At 38.8% G+C, this 20,439-nt stretch overlaps 1 protein-coding gene across 6 annotated transcripts in view; it reads left to right on the forward strand.

The window, feature by feature from the left end:
• The window catches only part of TOX3 (TOX high mobility group box family member 3), a 103,839-nt gene that overhangs the window by 64,482 nt on the left and 18,918 nt on the right, over positions 1 to 20,439 (forward strand). For 3 of the 6 annotated variants that reach the window (XM_019497523.2, XM_019497525.2, XM_019497526.1), the window contains exons 2-3: positions 7,654 to 7,719; positions 11,699 to 11,950. In XM_019497523.2, coding sequence (XP_019353068.1) covers positions 7,654 to 7,719; positions 11,699 to 11,950 — 318 coding nt within the window. Of the gene's footprint in view, positions 1 to 7,653; positions 7,720 to 11,695; positions 11,951 to 20,439 lie in introns of all 6 variants that reach the window. The other 3 variants (XM_019497522.2, XM_006275498.3, XM_019497524.1) reach the window with 1 other exon arrangement.

The raw sequence follows: 20,439 nt of genomic DNA on the forward strand, positions 1-20,439 counted from the left end.
TAATTATGAAGGTACTAGTTCTGGTTTCATACTTAAATTAGAATTCCATGGACACAGAAAGTTTGTTATATTACAGACTTAAGGCACATCTTCCTCAAATTTACAGAACTTTAAGTACAGAATTACAGGTTTTACTTTCCAAGCAGGAGAGATGCGTCTTGTTCCAACTCATGGTATATTCTGTTAATATGATATCAATGCTCTACTCGTTGTCTTGACAAACTTCGTGTGGTTTTCCCTTTATGATACTTCCATGATGCTTATTATCATCACTAAGATTTGTTTTTGTTCTTTGTTGGAACAGTAGCTCTTCCTTTTGTTTTTTGTTTCTAGTGATCACTTTATTAGTCTAGTTAATAACAGGAGCTATAAGGACTATAAATGTTGTGAATAATGTTTTTATTGTTGAAGGTAAAATTACTATGATTTTGTGTATATCATAGAAGCTGCAGTGTTAAAAAGGAATGCATACTGCTATATCGTTGAGAACTCTTGAAATTTTACCCATTTTTCTAAATTCAGATTACTCTTGCATCTCTCAGTCTGCTCATTTCATGATAATGGAACCCACGTATTTTCCAAATAAGATTTGTACTCTAGCTTGGTATTTCAAAAGATGGAATAGGTTGCATTTCATAACAATTATCTATTATTTGGAGTAAAATCCTTCCCTCATTAAAGTCAGTGGCAAAACTCCCATTATCTTTAATGAGGCCAAGATTTTACCCTATATATCTAAGCTTCTTTCTCATCTCATCTGTAGTTAATCATCTAACAACCCCACTATTATTTTTAAGTGAATTATTCTTTATCATATATTTTATGCATTCAGATTTGAGATATAGTGATACAACTATGCAAGTACTGTCCTGTTTTTAGACATAGTATATGAAATTGTTTATAGGTGACAGCTTAAGTCTTTCTTGAAGTGGCTTTTGCTCATACAGTCACAACCTGTACAATAGCCCAAATACAACCAGTCATCTGCGAGGTGTTTCTGGAAGTACTGTTAACATACAATTGGATTGTGATGTCCTTGCAACTGGATTCATGTGAATTCATGAGTCTCAGCTTTCATTTGAAAAATAAAGTTTCTAGTTTTATGCTTGCAATACCCAAAAGGTAAGCATGCCAGAAAAGTAAAAAACAAAAAAAACCAAACCCCCCAAAACAAACAAACAAGAAGGGAACCAAATAAGTGCTATTATTCTTGTTTTTAAATTACTAATTTTAAACAAGTGCCATTATATCTGTGGGTGTTGGCTCATAACTTGTGAGCTGAGCTTGAGAATATTGGAAAAGAAAGGATAAATGTTTAAAAAGGAGGTGGAGCTGCACATTTATTTAAAGCCTGATCATTGGATTGATCTCATTTAAACCATTAGGATGTGTGGCAGGTCAGAAGAAACTTAACTTTACATGGAAAGATTATCTTAAATGTAGGCAAGTTCAGTGTTTCTCACCCAGGTTGTCTTGAGATTTTTTCAAGGGTGCCATCGGGTGCCACACCAACACTGTTAGGTTTACAAACATGTTTCATAAGATAAACCCAGAGATTTCAAACAGAAATCCATAGTTGTGGACTTTCTGAGTTCTTTGCAATAGGAAAACTGCTCTTTAATTTTTCTCTTGGCAAAAGAAGAGTGAAAATTTAGCTAGCATTTTCCAAGGGGTGCTTCAAGTCTGTCCAGAGGTGCCTTGAACCTGAGAAGGTTGAAGTTAGATGTTTGGTGGCACACTACAGGCAGTCCTCGACTTATGACATTTCGAGTTATGACGAACGGCACTTACAATGTTTATAAATTGACACTCTGTTTCGATATTCTAACGTGGGTTTTGACTTTATGATGATGAATACAGCTGTGTTCAACTGGTAAGTCTATTGTGGTGGACGGGGAGGGGAAAAGAAGGAGTGAAGGGGCGCAGATCAAGGCCCTCCGCAGTGAGGGAGGGAGTGGAGCTGGGATAGGGGCAGGGGCAAGCACGGCAGGGCAGGGCAGGTGCAGGATGTAGCTGCAGCTCATCTGGGGGCCGTGGGGGGAGAGGGGGAAGGTGGTGCAGCTCCCGCTGCTGTGCACCGGTCATCTGGGAGCTGCTTGTCTGGCAGCTTATCCAGCAGCTCCCACCACTGCTCGTCCCACTTCTCTGGGAAGGCATGGGCAGGACGTGTGCCCCTGGATCTCCACAAGGCGGGGTGGATGGGGCCGGGGCCGCACTGGGCTGGGCTGCAGGTGGGTGGCAGCAGTGCTGGGAGTGGGAGCTATGTCCTCCTGCCACTTGCCCAGCCGGGGCTGGGTGGGTATGGGACGGAGCCACTATGCTGACTCCAGGCAAGTGGTGCCCAGCAGCTGCCCCTTCTCCCTGTGCCCCCCCCCCCGCTCCCCCCCTGATAAGCCCGTGCCAGCTCTGTCCTGTTCTGGCCCCACCCTGGTGGGGCAAGCAGCTTGAGGGCATGGGGGAGGGGGCATATGCCCCCAGATTGGGGTGGGATGGGCTGCACTCAGGGGGCTGCAGCCACTTGAAAATTTGCCATAGACCACCATAGCCCCCACTCCAAGCACCACTGCTGCCACCAGCCCAAAGCGCAGCTCAGTGTAGCCCCAGCCCCGCCCTCCCTGCCCGGTACAGGTCCGGGGCACACATCCCTTGTGCCCTCCTGGAAAAGTGGCAGGAGCAGCAGCGGGAGCTGCCGGATGAGCCACCAGATAAGCAGCTCCTGGATAGCCACCGCACAAGAGTGGGAGTTGCCCCCGTCCCTCTCTGCACTCCCCGGAGTGGATTTATCCCATGCCCGCCCTTCCTCCGTTGGGCAGTGCTTGCCCTAGCCCTGGCCCCACTTTCTCCCTGACCGCAAGGGCCTCTTCTCCCTCCCCTTCCACCACAACAGACTTATCAGCTGGACGTAGCTGTATCCAGCGTTGTAAAGAAACCAATCCGCCATTTAGAACATTGCTTCTATGGGAAAATTGGTTCTGAGTTATAATGTTTCGACTTAAGACGTGGTTTTCAGGAACCAGTTGTCGCAAGTCCGAGGACTGCCTGTATTGAAATACCCAGTAGAAATGACTCGGCTGTTTTGGATTACGGTAATAGTGGGGACTCTAAGAGACTTCTTATTCTCCAGAACAGATGCTGACAGACAAACAGATTTTAGTCATTGTCCCTAAAAGCTAAATTTCAGGGTGAAATCCTGACTCAGTTGAGGTAGGAAAATTCCCATTGACTTTTATCAGGTGAGGCAAGTCTAGTAAAATAGAGTATTTCACGTCATGTATCATTGAGGTAACATTGTATACTGCTGCAGGGAACTAAGATATGTGTTTTCATTAGTAGCTGTAGGTTGCTTTGAGATCTTCCTGTGAAAGGAACAGTACGGTATAAAGTATTGCTGATCATTACTTCTGACTTGAGGAAGAGTGTTTTGTGCCCCAAGGCTTGTCTGACATATCTTAAAACAATATAGTTAGTTCAGTAAAAATTATTACTAAACATCCTGTTTCTTGCATATTTGACATGACTGTTACAACCTTGCTACTATTACTAAGTAATTTGTAAAATGCACCATGTAGACCAGCATGAACAGCAAGTTATAGGAGCTACATAGTTGTGTTAGATGCACCTCTAGACCAGCAGATGAAGTCGTTAGGGGTCCATACTGTAAATCCAGTGGCAGGCTTTCGCTCGTAATTAGTACACTGGTTCTCAAGTGTGGGTATGGGTATGTGCATGCATGTGCCACTCTTCCCTGATATTTGTTAGTAGTTAGGTAAATGGTCTCCAGAAATGAATTGAGAAAAGTGTTGACTTCCGAAAGAATCATGTCACACAAAACATTTTTCTCAAATTAAATATTTTACTAAAATAGAATAGAACACCTTGTTCTATTTAGAATGATTTATAACTGTTCCCAGCTGATCACAAAGTGTTTCTAAATTAAAAGCCATTAATTATAGCCTTATATAGATATAAAGATATGCAAGAAGTGCTTTGTAATTCCAGTTCTGCACTTCAGGTGAGAGCTTTTTAAATTACTTGGACCATTGGAGCCACCTGCTTGACTAAATGCTGAGGGCCCTGTGTTTCAGTACTCATCAGTGCATTGCAGTGTTAACATTGTTACTGATTTTTCTCATCTCTCCAGGGCAAATACTAATTAATGGATACAATTCACAGCTGATTAGCTGTAGTTTCTTCAGTAATTACATTCGCATACTAACTGTTCAGAAGAGGATTTCTAACCCAGTTCTTATTTCACTCTAAGCTTAATTTGTTTTTTGAATTGTTTAGGTCCTTAAGATAATAACCATTTTATTTTCCTTTGTTATAGGTACTATTAGATGATAAGTAAGTTTAATCTTAAAAATATTCACTGATAACGAGTTGTTTGTTTTAAATGGATTTCTAATTCATAGACTAAAAATTACATTTAAATAATGTTAAAGTTGTGATACACACTGACAAAAGCTGAAATACGACAGGGGCTGACGAGTGCCTGAAGTGATGTATAAAAGAAGCTGAAATACTCTAGCACAATAACAGCAAATTAACGATTCTTTTGCAACCTTCACTTCGATTGTGCATGTTTCGTTGTTTGCTTCTACAGTCTCAACGACACTTAGAAATAATTTTCAATCTGTGATTTTCCTTTTGTTTTAATTTAACAACATAAAATGGAGAAAAAATGTTTTGGCAATCAGCTTCTGTAGACTGATGTGTAGACTGATATGAACAGCAAGACAATATACAATTTTTTAAGCATATGCAGCCAAATCCAGTCCCACTGAGAGCAGGTGCAACCTCAGGGCCATTATGTTAATTGATAGCAGGGTTGAATTTGGACCCACATATTTACCCAGTATATTCTATTAGAGCCATTCTGGTCTATTGTACATTTCTACATGTAGGTATTATTTGAAAAAGTGACTTTTTGTTATCATAGAGGAGAACAGCTCCTTTGGAGCCATTAGAGTTTTTCATGTAAATCCTTCTTAGTTCTCGGCTCACTGACATGAGAAAATCTATCATGTCAATCTGACTGCTGTGCATGAGTACTAAGTCTGTGTGCTAAAATCCACACACAATCTTGCCTGGAAAAAAAATTCTGTGAATGTGTTGTAGCTGACATTAGAACTAAACCCCTGGGTGAATGTTATATCTATATCACCTCTAGCCATACATATACATACAGTTACGAGATAATACATGTATGAAGTAAACAGAAGTTTTGCTTACACTATATTATAGACTAAATTTTTCATTGTATTCTGTTTTTACATACACGCTCTAATGTCATATGTTGGGGGGAGTAGGAACCCAACCTTGTAATACTTCAAATTGAAGATATTATGTTTTCATCCCTCTTTCCCCAGTTTCCCCTCATTCTTCCTGCTGCTTTTTTTTCTTCCACATGCAAGGAGGGCCCTGATCCAGTGTCTGGTGAAAGCAAAACAAAGGCACTCAGTTACAAGAACCATGTGTTAATGCCTATCTTCTTTCCTCTGACCTGTCTTCCAATCCCATCATTGATTTTAGAGGTACAGGTTCTTGAGACTCTCAGGGAAATTAATCCTTCTTTGAAAAACCTACTCTTCCATCACACTTCTGTTCTCTGGTGCTGCAAAATATGGCCTGAAACTTCTTCTTCCCCAGGACTTGCAAGTGGGAAGCCTGGGCAAAGTTGGGGTGGAATGGAACTTCCCTCTAAGCAGGGATTTGTTTATCTCTGGAAACCCTGCACGATGCTGCCTTCAAAAGGAAAAAAATGTGGGGGTAACTGAAAATGTGTGATGCCTCATCCTCATACATTGTAGAGCTGCATACAGTAGAAAAATACCTTGTTTTCTTTTCTTTTTTTTTTTTTTTAAATAAAAATGCCCTTTAAAGATTTCCAAATAAAATGCACCCAGCATTTTCTGAGATAAGCAATAGCACCAAACAGATTTATATTTGAGTTATAAAACTTGGAAAATAGGAGTTTAGGGAGAAATGCAGATGCAACCTTAATGATAGTGGTGTGAGCTGGAGATTTTAATGACAATGAATGAAAAATTAATGTGGTGTTCAGAGATTTCAACAATCTCTCTTTTTTAATTCTTGCCCACAAAGCTGTGTTAGGTATTAAATATTTAAGTTTACAAGAACACTAATGAACATGGATATGGCCATAAGTGTGGCACAGGGACTTCTACCTTATTTGCTACCCTTTATTATACTTTTCACAATAACAGCTTGCCTGATAATAAATCAGAAACATGATTTATGTGGCTTAATGTTTCATCTGGCAACACAACTATACCAAAGGTATCTATTCTTCAAAAGCAGAGCTTATTAAACACCCCTGTGCAGTGGGAATATGTGTAAAGATAGTTCCTAGTCTACCTGTTTTTCCTACAAACATCTGACTAATGCCATTTAAGGGAGCCGTGGACACAAATTACTAATTAGCCAAATGCTGGCAGTATCTTCTTTTCCATACTGGTCTCTGAATGTTTCTGTAACTCAGTTAAATAACATCAAGAGTTTGGAGGAGAGGGTTTTAGAGAAAGAAATGTCTATGAGGATCCTCTGATTTATTCACGTGTGAGAAAAGTTGCCGCTCAGTGGGCACATATACACATGCAATTAATGCATCTGAATTTTCTGTGCAGAAAATTCAGATTCATTAAAGTGGTCCCCAGCGTGTGTCTACACATGCGCTCTCATCAGGTGCAAATTGAGCCTGACAGTAGCAGTCCCGTTCAGGGCTGCTCCTGCCCTGCTCTGCTTCCCTGCAGCAGCCCTGAGTAGGGAGGGCGTGGCAGTGGGGAAGTGAGCTGTCCTGGTTGGGAGGCAGGTGCCTGGTAGCCAGGACAGCTCACCCAGCCCCGTGGAGCTTAGGATAGGTCCCAATCTCCATGTGGCTGGCTGGTACCTCTTACTGAGCCAAGACAGCTCTCTCTGTCCCCTGTGGCCCCCTGTTGCCTAGGCTGATTGGGAGCAATTTCCTCCCAGTCAGTGTCTACACATGCAGGGAGTAGAAAAGGGAGCATTAGACTAATATACTGCACAGTAATTGCTGCACATGTGTAGACGGTGATGCTTTATTGTGCATTAGGTTAGTAGATGCACCCAGTGAGATGGTCTGTTGCTCCCACTTCAATTTTGGTTAATTTCCTGCTGTTTGTTAGAGATCCAGCATCTCTGCAATAATCCTGGTCTCCAACCCAATCTCCTGACATTTCAGGCCTCACTGGCAGTGGGAGACTTCACTGGAATGAGACACGAGCAAATATTTTTTATTTTTTGTGGTGAAGAAGAGATGAGATGATAATGGTAGACTGAAAAAAGTTGGCAGGTTTCCTTGCCCTTTCTTTTTTTTTAGCCCATCTGTAATTTGAATCGCACTACTAAGAATTCACTTGGTCATGGCTCCCCACAGGACCTTGTAAGTGGGTGGGAAAGTCTTTGAAAAAAATAAAATAGTGTGGGGTTGAATTATTACCTGTTTTCGAAATGGACCCGTGAAGTGCCTTTCAAAGGGCTTGGTAGAGGTGACTGTGCTGGGGGTTGCAGTATTTTTCTAGGTAGTTGATAGGATAAAGCGTGTTTTGACCATATAATCATAAAGGCTTATCATGGCACTGATTAAAATCCCAATATCTATTTTTCTTTTAGTTTGGGAACAATAACAACTACATGAACATGGCGGAGGCGAATAATGCGTTTCTTACTGCAAATGAGGTAGATGTTTTTCTTTTTATCTATGGTCATATTCTGCTGCTTGCTTTGATAATTTAACAGACTTTCAACGGATGAAGAGTGAAGTGCTGAATTTGTATGTGTTTTATGGAGCACAAAATAAAGACTTTAATGAGAAAGAAAATAACCTGACAGCTCTCCATTACTAGTCAATTTAGCTGTCCATAAGGCTGTTACTTACATAGCATGTCAATAGAAACAAATCTGCTTTATGTATGAAAAAAATTATAAACAGAAGGAAAGAAATAAAAGGCACAGTAGGTGTACAATCTGAAAGCAAGCCTAGTACTAGTCATTAGTAGCTAATGGGCTAATTTTGATCATAGATACAAACATTTTAATTTGGATTCTTCACTCATATATGAAAAAACTGAATTTTTTCTACATCTATACATCTGCAGTGTTTGTGTTGTGGGAATTAGGAATAGATTTTCAACTAGGGATTGGACAGGTTTAGGATCAAGCCTTGGGGCTGAATGATACAGGCTGACTGGGGCAAAGATGTGGTACATACGGCCTCTTTCTTTGAAAGGTGGCAGCAGGGAAAGGGTGCGTCAACCATTGTGCTCCTATAGTAGCTTTTATAACACCTTCTGACAGCCAGTTTATAGAATATCAGTGCTCTGGTGTTGATATCAGCTACGGATGGAGCTGCTTTTTGGGCATCCCTGGAAAACGAAAGGGTGGAGGTATAAAAATTGCAGATATATTGCCTAATAAAATGTGGATGTATGAATATAGACAAGGAGAGAGAAGTGGAATGAGTAGTAAGCAGTACTAAATATGTGAATAAGATGTATGTCATAAATAATTTTCCAAGCTCAAGGAAAGGTTAAAAAACTGAATAGCCTTGCGTTTGGACATTGAAGGTGGTGATTGTCATGAATGTTCTTGTAACGGTTAAAAAAAAATCTTCAGTTAAAAATAGTTTACAATAAATATAAAGGTTAGAATTAAAAGTAGCATTTTATTAATTGTTTTTTATAACAGCCACCATCTCTTTTACCCAACAAGATTGCTTAGATAAGGGAATATTGTTTGGCACTGTCTCCAGTGTTATTTGTGATAATGAACACAAACCCCATCTGTAATGACAACATGATGTTTCATTCTGTAGAATTTCTTTCCTACATTTGAATCAAACATTGATGAAAGCTCTGCTGCCAGCAGCTGTTCAGAGACAATTTAATTCCAGCTGTGATAATTCACCGTGTCAGACATTGGCTGTTATATGTTGATACAACAGTTCTCCAGATTTGCATTTTTATCAAAAGGAACAAATGTTTTGAACATTTCAGTACAGATGGCATTTAACCATGCACCCACACTTAAAAAAAAATGCAAGAGAGAAATATTGAAAAGTTAATAACTTCTAAAAAATATGATAAACCCATAAATGTTATACCATCTTGGTCACAACAGCATCTTTCTGCAATACCAAATTTCATACTATTCAGTCCCTTTCTACAATCTGAATAGCCCAGTGATATGGATTAAGACTACTTCACTAAAGGACATTATTTCCTCTTTCGATTACATATATTTTGTCCTCGTCCTTGGATCATTTATACATTGTGTTTAAAGCTATACTTATTGGAGCAATTATACTGTGAGATGTATTTTCATGTTTTAAAAATGTTAAAGTATTCATCAATTTACTTATGACTATAACTTACTACAAGTGAGAGATACACTATATCATTAAGACTGTTTCTTGAAAAAAAATAAGTATTACACAACTGTTATATTTATACATCTCTACCAGATTTACTCTTTTGGATGGGGAAGGAAGTCACATGCTTATAATTACCACCACCTTAAAAATATGACTCTTAAAGAGACTTTGAGAGCTAGAATAATAATATTGATTTTACTGAATACTTTTGCTTGGAAAAAAAAAATATGATCAAGTGTTAATATTTGCATTATTGTGTGAACCTAATGTTGGAATGAAATATTTAATTATTTGGTTATGTACTTAAGTGATTTTGTATTTATTTGGATTTGTATTTAAATTTTGGCCTATATTTAATTATTTGGTTTTGTATTTAAATGAGAGGATTTGGGCCAGGGGCACTGCAGAACTAGAAGACCATTTAAGTCCTGTAAATTATGTCCTAACAATGTAATCACCAGAACCACCTTCAGGTTCAGAATCTACATTTTTGTTTTATGTTTTCAGTCTCTGTGTCATGATTACCATGACCCATTTTTAAAGCACCTTAAATATTTATTGAAATAATATTTCAAGTGTTAATTACAGTGGTAATGAAAACAGCCAAATGCCACATATCAAGAATGAGTGTTTATCCGTATTGTTAATGTGATATGTTAGATTTCATTAAGCAGTAATGGGGTAGCAAATGAGTCACAAATTACAGTTGCATCTGTTACTAGACCACATTAGTGCCAAAATAACTGCAAATGCAGCCATAGGGTTATGTTCATTAGCCAACCACTTCTCATCACCAATCCATCCTTTGTGTTTGTGAACTCAGGGTTCCACAGTAAGAAAATTTACACCTTTTGTAATACAGCAATGAAAGTCAAATGTCTCCCTAATGCAGGACTAGCTTTCAAAGCTAGAATTAAGTTGCAGTATTTTGTATCAAGTGAGACCACAAGAGTCTCAGTTCACTTTCATTGTACTCATGCAGACTGTAGCAGGCGGGGACCTCATCATTTCTGGTGTGAGACCAATAATGACAGCTGACAGGTTCTATATGCAAGCAAAGGTTTTTCTTGTGTTTCAGTTTCCATTTTCTCTCGAGCAGTTATTAATTTATATCATCATTAACGGTTTGAAGGATGACAGTTTACAGCAGTTAATGAGATCTTTCAATGAACATATCATTTTTAAATTAACTGGCATTAAGTCACTCTTTCAAACAACATAAATAATATATAAAACAGTTTCCCCCCACCCTCAACTGGAATTTTGAACTAATACAAACAAATCCCAGAGCAGTGTTGCATGTCCAAAGCAAGACAGAGTGCCTATTTTAAGATTGCCAACTGCCCTGTCTGATCAAGACAGTCCTGATTTGGGTACATTTAAAATGCCCTAAATTCAATCACTGACTTTCCATTATTAAGTTGCAGCGGACCTGAAATAATATATGAAAGTTCATTTAGCTCATGAGAAATTTGAATAAGCATAGTTCATTTGTTTTCCAACTAAAGTCAGCAGTGTTGAAGCCAGATACAGACTGTACTTGAATAAAGATTATCTTAGACAGACGCTTACAAACACAGGCACAAACCCTGAAGATAACTGGCAGTAAGTGTTCTGCTCAAGGCATCTTAACAGGTGTTTACTTCATAACAAACCTACTGTTCAAACAAAGCTGGCTTGCTTCAGAAAACATTGGATGCTACTGTAATCACCATCACTGCTGTAAATATCAGTCCTCTAAATAATAACCCTTATGTAAAGAGTCAGTATATTTCATGGATGGAATACAAAAGATATCAAAACCAGATACATATGATTTGATATTATTAGTTTAAAAAAAAAAAGAAACAAAAGATGAGCAATGTGTAGTATTGAATTAATGTTGTGTATATGCTACAAAATTGTCAGTATTTTATGAAGCATGAGACTAATGTAAGCTGTTTGTGCTGTTTCACTAACATATCAATAAAGTGGCAATTTGTTATACGGCCAAATCCAATGTAGCTGATGTTCAGACTAACAACAAAGACAGATGTTGCTAATTAAGTACACATTAAAAAACTGTTAATACTGATACTCCATTAAAACCATATGATAATGAGACTTAAATCTTTAATCAGAATGATCTACAAAGCCCTTTGGTATATGAAACTTGTAAAAAATTACTTACAGTATTTTAATTTAAGATCTAAATAATACAGAATGTAGAGAATTATTTTGCATTGCAAGGCCAAAACTATCTGGAGTGGTGTACTTTACTCTCCTTGTTTTCTTTTCTGTTAGCAGACATTCCATACTCCAAGCCTTGGTGATGAAGAGTTTGAGATTCCACCAATTACACCCCCTCCTGAGTCAGACCCCACACTGGGAATGGCAGACATCTTGTTGCCATTTCAGGGACTAGGTGAACAGTTGTCTGCACAAGGAAATGAATTTACACCCCAGTTTCCTCCACAGAGCTTGGATCTTCCTTCTATTACAATATCTCGAAATCTTGTGGAACAAGATGGTGTAGTTCACACCAATGGATTACATATGGTAGGCATGCTTCTTTGTATCCTTCAGTGCTTAAAACATGGGTCAAAACAAAGGAAGGCATATTTTGTAATAAATGTATCTTCATTGACTTCTGAAAATGGCATTAAGATTTAATATTATGAGGTCAGCCTTAACACTTGCCAATAGTAGCTAATGTTATTTCTGTCTATATGTGATGGCAAGTACCTCAATATTACACCGCAAATAATGAGATACCATTATTTAGTTCCCTAAGGCAATTGACAAATATTTAAGGGTAGCTATTGGTGGATTCAGAAGAATAAGATATCTTATTAATAAACAAAATGTTGTTTGCTGCATGTAAACAGATCTCTTGCAGTAAGTACCCTAGTAATACTGGGAATGTAACAATTTGCATTTTAGGACTGGGCTTTGAAAGTGAGGAAATTTTGTACCAATAATTGCTGGGGAAGTTCATGAGTCAAACACTTTGAGGATACAATTTATTCTGAAAGTGACACCCAGTTCAGGAGTAGGAGATAGTATTGTGTTGGTTAGGGTAAGCTATAGATTTTTAAGGGAACCGCTTGTATGTATTTCAAGTGCCAGATAAATGACTAGCCTTGAACCAGGTGTTCATTTCTAGCATTGGAGATTTTTTCAGAAATTTCCACCTCTAGAAATCACTCTGAGAGATGGAAAGGGAGCAGTACAAGCATTCAGCCTACAGCGGCCCACTTTCACTTGCTCTCAGGTAGATTGGAGTAGCAGGGCAAAGCTCCCTACCACTTCCCAGACCAGGGATCCCCAGTCTAGGGAACCAGCAGGGAGCAGCTGCTCCTTCAGAATGGTGCAAAACAGCAGATGTATATGGGCATTTGTACATACGCTAAAGTGCCCTGTGCTGTGGAGCATGCATTTGTATAAATGGTGAAATGTGCATCAGCGCTGCAAAAATGGCAGCGGTGTACTTTTGAACTAAAACATATTGACGGTGTTTTAGTTCAAAAGCGCACCGCTGCCATTTTCTGCACGCTAATGCACATTTTGCCGCTTATACAACTGCATGCAACGCAGCGCAGTGCGCATCAGCTTGCATGTGGAACAGACTCGATTAATCTGTGTCGTAGCACGAAAAGGTATGTGTATAAATGCCCTATGTGGCCTCTAGCTTGAGAGTAATGAAGGATGATTTTCAAACATAATGCTGGGAATGATGAAAAAGTGGGGAAAAAAGCAAATATGCAATATACTAGTAATAAAAGAGGTATTTCCCTACTCTGTGCATCCCAGAGGGTAAATCTTTAAAAGCAGTCATTTAAGTTTGTTTTTAGCTTTGTCATTGTGCTTGGGAATGCAGGGTTTAATTGTCCTGTGGGGATCAGCGTGCATATTCACTGCTTTTTGTATATGAGAATAGTGAAAGCTGCAGTAGGAGAGAAGTAGGAGCAGTATTTAGAGAGTCCATATTTTAATTCTCTTTTTCTTAGCATCCACTATCTACTACCATTAGATATAGGATACTGGGCTAGATGGAGCCATGATCTGACCTATTATAACGTTTCTTGTATTTCTGTATGGAAATGGGGACTTGTGATAGTTTGTGCCCTGTGCCTTCTGGGGAGCTTGTCTGAGTGGTATGGGTAGGCCAGGGAGATGGTTTCTAGGGTTGTAAAAAACTTTGGTAGCCTATTTGATTCAGAGGAGATTTGGCTCGATTCGGGATGAATCTCCAAATCCAAATTGAATCGGGAGACCCATTAAAAGGTCCGAATTGAATCAGAAGCCTCTGAATGGATTTGGAAGCCTCCAAATTGATTTGGAGATTTGGGCAGTCCCCACTTGCTGCTGCAGGGAGCTGGACCCGGGCTTAGTGCCGGTAAGTAGCGGGGTAGGGCTGGAGGAGGTGGGAGGGGAACATGGTGGGACCCCCACCCACCCCCATCCCCTGCCGGCTCCCTTAACCTCCCTGTCACCTCGTGCTGTCTGGGAGCTGGGGCCGCTTGGGTTGAGCGGTGCTGGGCTCCGGGTAGGTGCTGGAGCTGCCCCAGCTCTGGGATAGTGCGTGGGGCCCTGCCAAGCTGCGCTGCACCTGTGTGATGTGACAGCTGCCACGTGGGTGTCAGACGACGGGGGGGGCAATCCTTCCTGCCCCCTGCTGCATGGGGGGGCTCTGTCACAAGCCCCCAGAGGCCCTGATAGCTGCTGTTGCAACTGGTGAGTGCAGGGCTTCTTTTTTTTTTTTTTTTTTTTTTTAAGTGCCACTATGGTGGGGCTGGGAGAGTGGGCGAGGGGTGGGGCCCCACTCGCTGCTACCATACTCTAGCCTCCAGTACTGCTGCTGCCACCTGTTTGACTCAGAGGAGATTTGGCTTGATTTGGCAACCGAGTATCTGAATCCGAATTGGCCAAATCGAATTGGGACAGTAATTCGAATCACTGAATTGAATCACTGTCTCTCCGAATCGGCCGAATCCAAAGCCAAATCAAATATTTGCTGCTTTGCACAGGCCTAATGGTTACTTCATTAATCCTAATAGCCATCCCATTGATAATTTAATACAATCTTAGTTTGCATTTTCTACAGCGTTTCCTCAGAATGTGGAGCTCTTACCTTGATCTTAATGCCACTGGGAAAGCAAAAGAAAGGAATATGTATAGTATGGAAAAAGAGAAGAAGCCAGGGAAAATGAAAGCTGCCCTAGAAGGAGGGAATCCTTGGTTCTAGTTGGGTCTTTCCTCTCATTGAGGGAGGAACTAAAACTATTCATTTTGTCCAATAAATATTAAATCCAAGGCAGTCAGCCAACTTCATGAGGACTCTTGGAGAAGGATCTGGGCATTAGAGCACTTTGCTGGGAAGCAAGCGTTTCAAGTTCAACTCACCTTTGGATGTCAGAAATCTAGAATTTAGGTCTCCTGTTCCTTAGGCTAGTACCCTAATTACTAGGCTAAAACACAAGAAAGCTGCCGTCCTTTTTGCTTCTAGCTGGTATACACCTAGAACAATTTTGTTTCTCCACAAGGTAAAATTGTTTAAGTGCCAGAAACTGCACATCTGTGGCTGCATATGCATTTAGGTGCATAGAGGGTTTAGGCATCTGCATGTTTGTATGTATGTGGGTTCATATATGTGTAAATTCAATACAAACCCTGTCTTTTGAGGCAGGAGAAACAGTATTTTAGGCTACATGTCACATATGTACATGTAGGCATTATCCCATCAGCACTATCAGTTGGATTGTTGAATGAGCAGATTTTGGCTTTTAGTTTGCATTTTTTCTATGTTTTGATTCTGCCATGAGTAATGACAATGGATGCTTCCCTTCAGATGAAGGAAGGAGCCTGCTGTGGTTGAATGCCCTCTTCCTCACCGGCTTCCACCTCCACTGCATTAGTGCTTCTGTGAACTTCATTGATGACAGACTCTTTTCTGTATGGGCTGAGGTGGAGGCTTACAGAAGCACAGACCTTCCCCTGTCAGTAGTCTTCTGATACTTCTTGTACAGACTTCTACTCTAATCCCTACCCCCTGCTGGTGCTGGGAGAACCTGTGATAGCACAACCTGAGTGGTCATATGCAGTGGGCCCCGAAGTCTGATAGTGAGGAGCTGTGCCAGGGTATTGTTAATGTTACCCTCAGGGTCATCCCATGTGAGTTTTACTGTGTGAAAGCGGATGAGCAATTGCCGTTTGTTTAAGTGGTTGAGGTTCCTTCCCCTTCCCCCCCCCATCCCCCCGCTCCCTTTCACTTAAATCACTCTTCAGCCCTACTTATAAATGGTCAATCACTACAGGATCTAGAAATAAATAAATACATAATGGAGTGTCACCACATAGGTCTCTAAAAGAGCCTTTTGCTCTATCTGCTTTTCAGATGCCTTTTTCACTTCTAAGCCAAATTCCAAAAAGTGACAATGAAAACAGTACATCACATTTTATACTGAAAACGTGCACTTTATTAAACTGGTAAATATTTATTAACAATATTAGAATTCATCTTTAAATTAGACATTTCATAAATTACCTTGTCTTGACGCTCTAAAAATTTTATTGCAGCAATAAAAAAAATGTAAAGGAGGCATTTTGACTATGAAACTTAATTTCATGGTCAATTGAATTTACTATATCTGTAAGAACTAAAGATGGGGCAATAAAATAATTATGATATCCGTGTATACTTACAGAATATTCTTGTGCAGTGATGTTGGAATACTCTTATTTAAATGCTTTATTAATAGCCTATTGCTAATCACTAAAGCAGACAGTGTTCTAGGTATTGAAAAACAAATAGCTTCATTAAATGAATACATGCTGTTAAAATAATTTAATATGAACCCTATCAAGTTTATTGGTCATTTTCTGAAGTATTAGAGAGCTTACTGTAGGTGATATTTAATTTAGCTAGATATAGACTTGCTCTCTTGAAAAGTCCAGTAGAATTTCACCTTGAAGAAATGTCATGCAATTTTAAATCACAGATGTTGAAAAAATAAAATGTGCTTGGACAGAATTATGATTAATACAGTGTGTCTTTGGCTTTGTTCTATGTACTACCTGACATGTTCACCTATAAACTTGAATGCAGAAACGCCAGAGGCATGGTTAAAAATAGGTTATGTCAAGGTTCTCCTCTGTCTCCCTTAGGGTACAGAGTTGGCTAGCTACATAATAATACTTCTGCAAGCTCTTCAGATATTTCCCATAGGAAAGCCACAAAAATAATAAATAATACTTTACATTATATTTTTGATTTATTATTACTTATATTCTTCAATTTTTCCAGTGTGCAAGCAAGATGTTTATTACCAGAATAAATGTGCTGTAGCAGTTATTAAAAGATTGTATTGATGGACTAACAAAGGCGTATACTATTAACAGTAAGATAATTTATGATGTACTGGAACTGATTTCCTATCTGGCCACGTTGGTTATACTATAGAAAGAGTGACAATTTGTCACGTTGTTGATTAGCTTCATTATTATTGGCAACAAACACGACACATTTATCTTGGTTAAATGCATGCTATTACATTTAAAAACAGACAGAAGCAACAAAAAGACAAGATAAAAGGAGTGCAGTATGATTAACACGCACATTTTAATAACATGCAAATAAAATCCTAGTATTCAAAAATAAATTACCAAAAATGGTATGTTGATGCTTGCTTCATTCCAAAGAGTAGCCTTTATTTACATGTTGCAGATACTATACTTACATATACCTTAATATAAATAAGTAGAAATCAGTATTCTTGCAAGAACATTTTCTGTTGAGGCTCTTACGTTTGTTTAGACGATCATCTAAAAATTATTTTAATCTACAAAATACGGCAATTCTATAAAACTACAACTTGTGCTCCTAAGGGTTCCTTTTTTTACACCTCTCTATAATCTGCCCAGCCTGCTGAGTAGCATTGACATCAGTAGTACATCAATTTCAGAAAGTGGATTATTTTTACTAGACAGCTATTGTGACATATTGGGTCAGTCATAAATGAAAGATATTCATGCAAGCATGCAATACTTGTAATGAAGTCTCACTCTGACCTTCTGTATGATTGATTCTGTAATTTAGTTTTCTCAGGCAGTGCCTGAAATGAAATGAAATCATGTTGAACAAGTTTTGAATACCCACAGTGCACCAGGAGAAGAAAAATCTGCAGCCCCAGAGGCTTGAGAGAGAGCAGCTGAACGATTTATCTCCATGCTATTATAGCCTTTGCCAGCATTCAACATTTCTTTTTTTTTTTCTTATTTGGCTTAAGTACTTAATTCTGCAGGTAGCTGTAAATGGGAAAATAAAATGCTGTTCAGATTTAAAATGACAGGACAGGAGTATGTGCAGGGGACTGATAAAATATCTTGAATAGAACTGACCTTTCATGTAGCTGAAAGTTACTGGGGGATTCATCCTCATAATTACCATATAGATTATTTTTATTTCTTTCCTGCAATGAAACATTTCAGAGAGCAGTAGTGCTGATTGAATGAAAATTGAACTTGTTAACATTCTTTTCAGCTTAGCCTGTTGTACATAACAGAAGGTTAGCTTTGATGAATTTTGAAATTTTCTTTCTGATATCTAAGAAATGGACAGTAAAATAATTGTCTCTCTTCAGTCTATTTTTTCCCTCTGTTATCCAAAAAAGTACAGATTTTACAAAAAAAACCTGATAATTTTACATATATTGCTCGAAATATTATACTTACTATTATAGAAATTATGTTTTTAATTTGGTGGGTATTCGATCCTGTTTGTCTTACAATTGTGGCAATACTCTAATTATATTTAAAATTTTGCACAGGTATCCTGAAATCTTGTCAGAATAAGATCATCTTTAAATACATTACAAATTTAAATGTGGTAAGGTAGTCTAATATCAAATGCATCATGATGGCTATAATTGAGACAGCGAGAAGAGGCATTTAAATACATCGAAAACTGATAATGTAGACTTAAAGAACTGAATTGTAAGTTTTAGCCTGTTAAGGAAGACAATGAATACACAACACAGGGAAAAGTAGTGCCTTTGACTTAAAGATATAAATCTTATTGTGTTGAATCCCAAATTGCTAATTTAACTTTTCAGTGAATTAATTAACAGAGTACCAAGTTAAAGCTAAAAAAATTAGTTTCAAATGTCAAAAGGCTTGATTTTTAGGCAGTTATTTACTGCACGCATTCCTGTGTACCTATAATTCATATGTTTCATTTTCCTTTACAAAGAAACTGCCATATAATCTCTTTTAATATTCAGTTTATAAGCTTATGTTTAGAGAGCAGGAGTAAGTTTTCAATTAATACATTGTTATAGCAATGTTGTTTAATGTGCTAAAGAGAAAACAGTTTTTAATGGGTCATTAATGTGTTTAATGCCCAGCACATTCTATTAAAATAAGACCTTGTTATTGTTATGAACATATTTATTGCCATCCTTAATTTAAAAAAATACAACTAATTTTGGAGGACAGTAATTATTCACTTATAGAAATTATGACAATCTCTTGCCAAAAGAGATCTTTTTGATCATGAAACTAGGCACCACCAAACTTCAGATTAAGATAGCAGTATTAGTCTGTTCTGTATGTGACACAAACTTCAAAGTGGTAGCTGTTTAGTTTGTCTGTTCAAGAATTATGATACCAGGAGACCTAATCACAGAACTAAAAACTGTTAGTTGGCTGACTCTAACAGAAAACTAAATAATACTCTTAGAGTCCAAGGCAGTGACAGTTGTGTGAATTTTGGCACAAAAATGTGCCAAGTATCTTGCAAGAATATGCCCTTAATGCTTTTTTTGCAATTTGCAGTTCCAGAATGTATTGTTATCAAACAGTCCCAACGACAGGCTGTTTTGAGTTCAGATTTAAGTTCAGAGTTCAGAAGAAAAACTTTCTGGTCTTGCTACATTTTAGAAGAAAACAGTAGCTATCTCTACCTAGGGTAACAAAAGTGTCTACACCAGACAGCCACTGTGTTTTGATACACTGCAATAACCAGTACCATCTTTGTGATGATCTAAATTCTTTAACAGGTCTTGTCATTCTCTAGTACCTTATGCCCTATGGTATATTTTAATTTGGAATGTTTTGGTAAAGATGGTCACTGAGTTGTGAGATGATTTTTTCTTCTCCCTTTGACAAAAGTTTAAAAAAATCAGGATTGAAAAAGAACCTGCCACATTAAAAGACTAACTAAAATCTAACTAAAATCAACTAACAGAAAACCCTGACTGTATTTTTAAAATACCTGCTGAATCAAAATGGAAATTGAAGCTGAAAACATTAAGATGAGAATCTCCATTTATTATCACTTGTCTACACAGACTTTAACTATTAGTTTTCTCAGTAGTAGCAGTATGTACCAGGCTATCAGCATTTGCCTGAGACATAACTCTTTGAGCAGAAATTGTTGATGCTAAAATATTAAGGGTTGTGAAAGTTAGTTGTTATCCCACTTCATCTGCTGATCTGGAAAAACAAGTCCTATTTAGTATTACTGGAGCAGGTCTGACTTGTGGTCAAGCAGCTTGAAACCTTATTTTGATAGGTGCAGCATGAATGTATACAAAATGACAGCCTTGACTTCATATAGTTCACACTCTAGGACAGGGGTAGGCAAAATATGGCCTGTGGGTCAGATCTGGCCTGCCAGGCAATTTCATCCAGCTATAGGTGGGTACCTACTAGGGCTGTGCGAAGCTTCGGGTGCTGATCTGATTCGGAGAAGATTCGGCCCAATTCAGTGGCTGAATCTCCAAATCCAAATCGAATCAGGAGACCAGTGAAAAGGTCCTAATCGATTCGAAGCTCTTTGAATCCATTCAGAAAAGATTCAGAGATTCGGGCATTGCCCACTCGCTGCCGCAGGGATTTGGAACTAGACTCCATGCTGGTAAGTAGGGGATGGTGGAGGGGGGGGCTGGAGGAGGAGGGAGACCATGGGGGGACCCCTGCCAGGCCTGATACCCTGCCTCCTCTCCCACCCACCCGTGGCTGCCCTGCCTGGCCCCAGCTCCTGGCTC

The sequence above is a fragment of the Alligator mississippiensis genome, chromosome 10 (assembly GCF_030867095.1).
Source record: "Alligator mississippiensis isolate rAllMis1 chromosome 10, rAllMis1, whole genome shotgun sequence".
Classification (NCBI taxonomy): domain Eukaryota; kingdom Metazoa; phylum Chordata; order Crocodylia; family Alligatoridae; genus Alligator; species Alligator mississippiensis.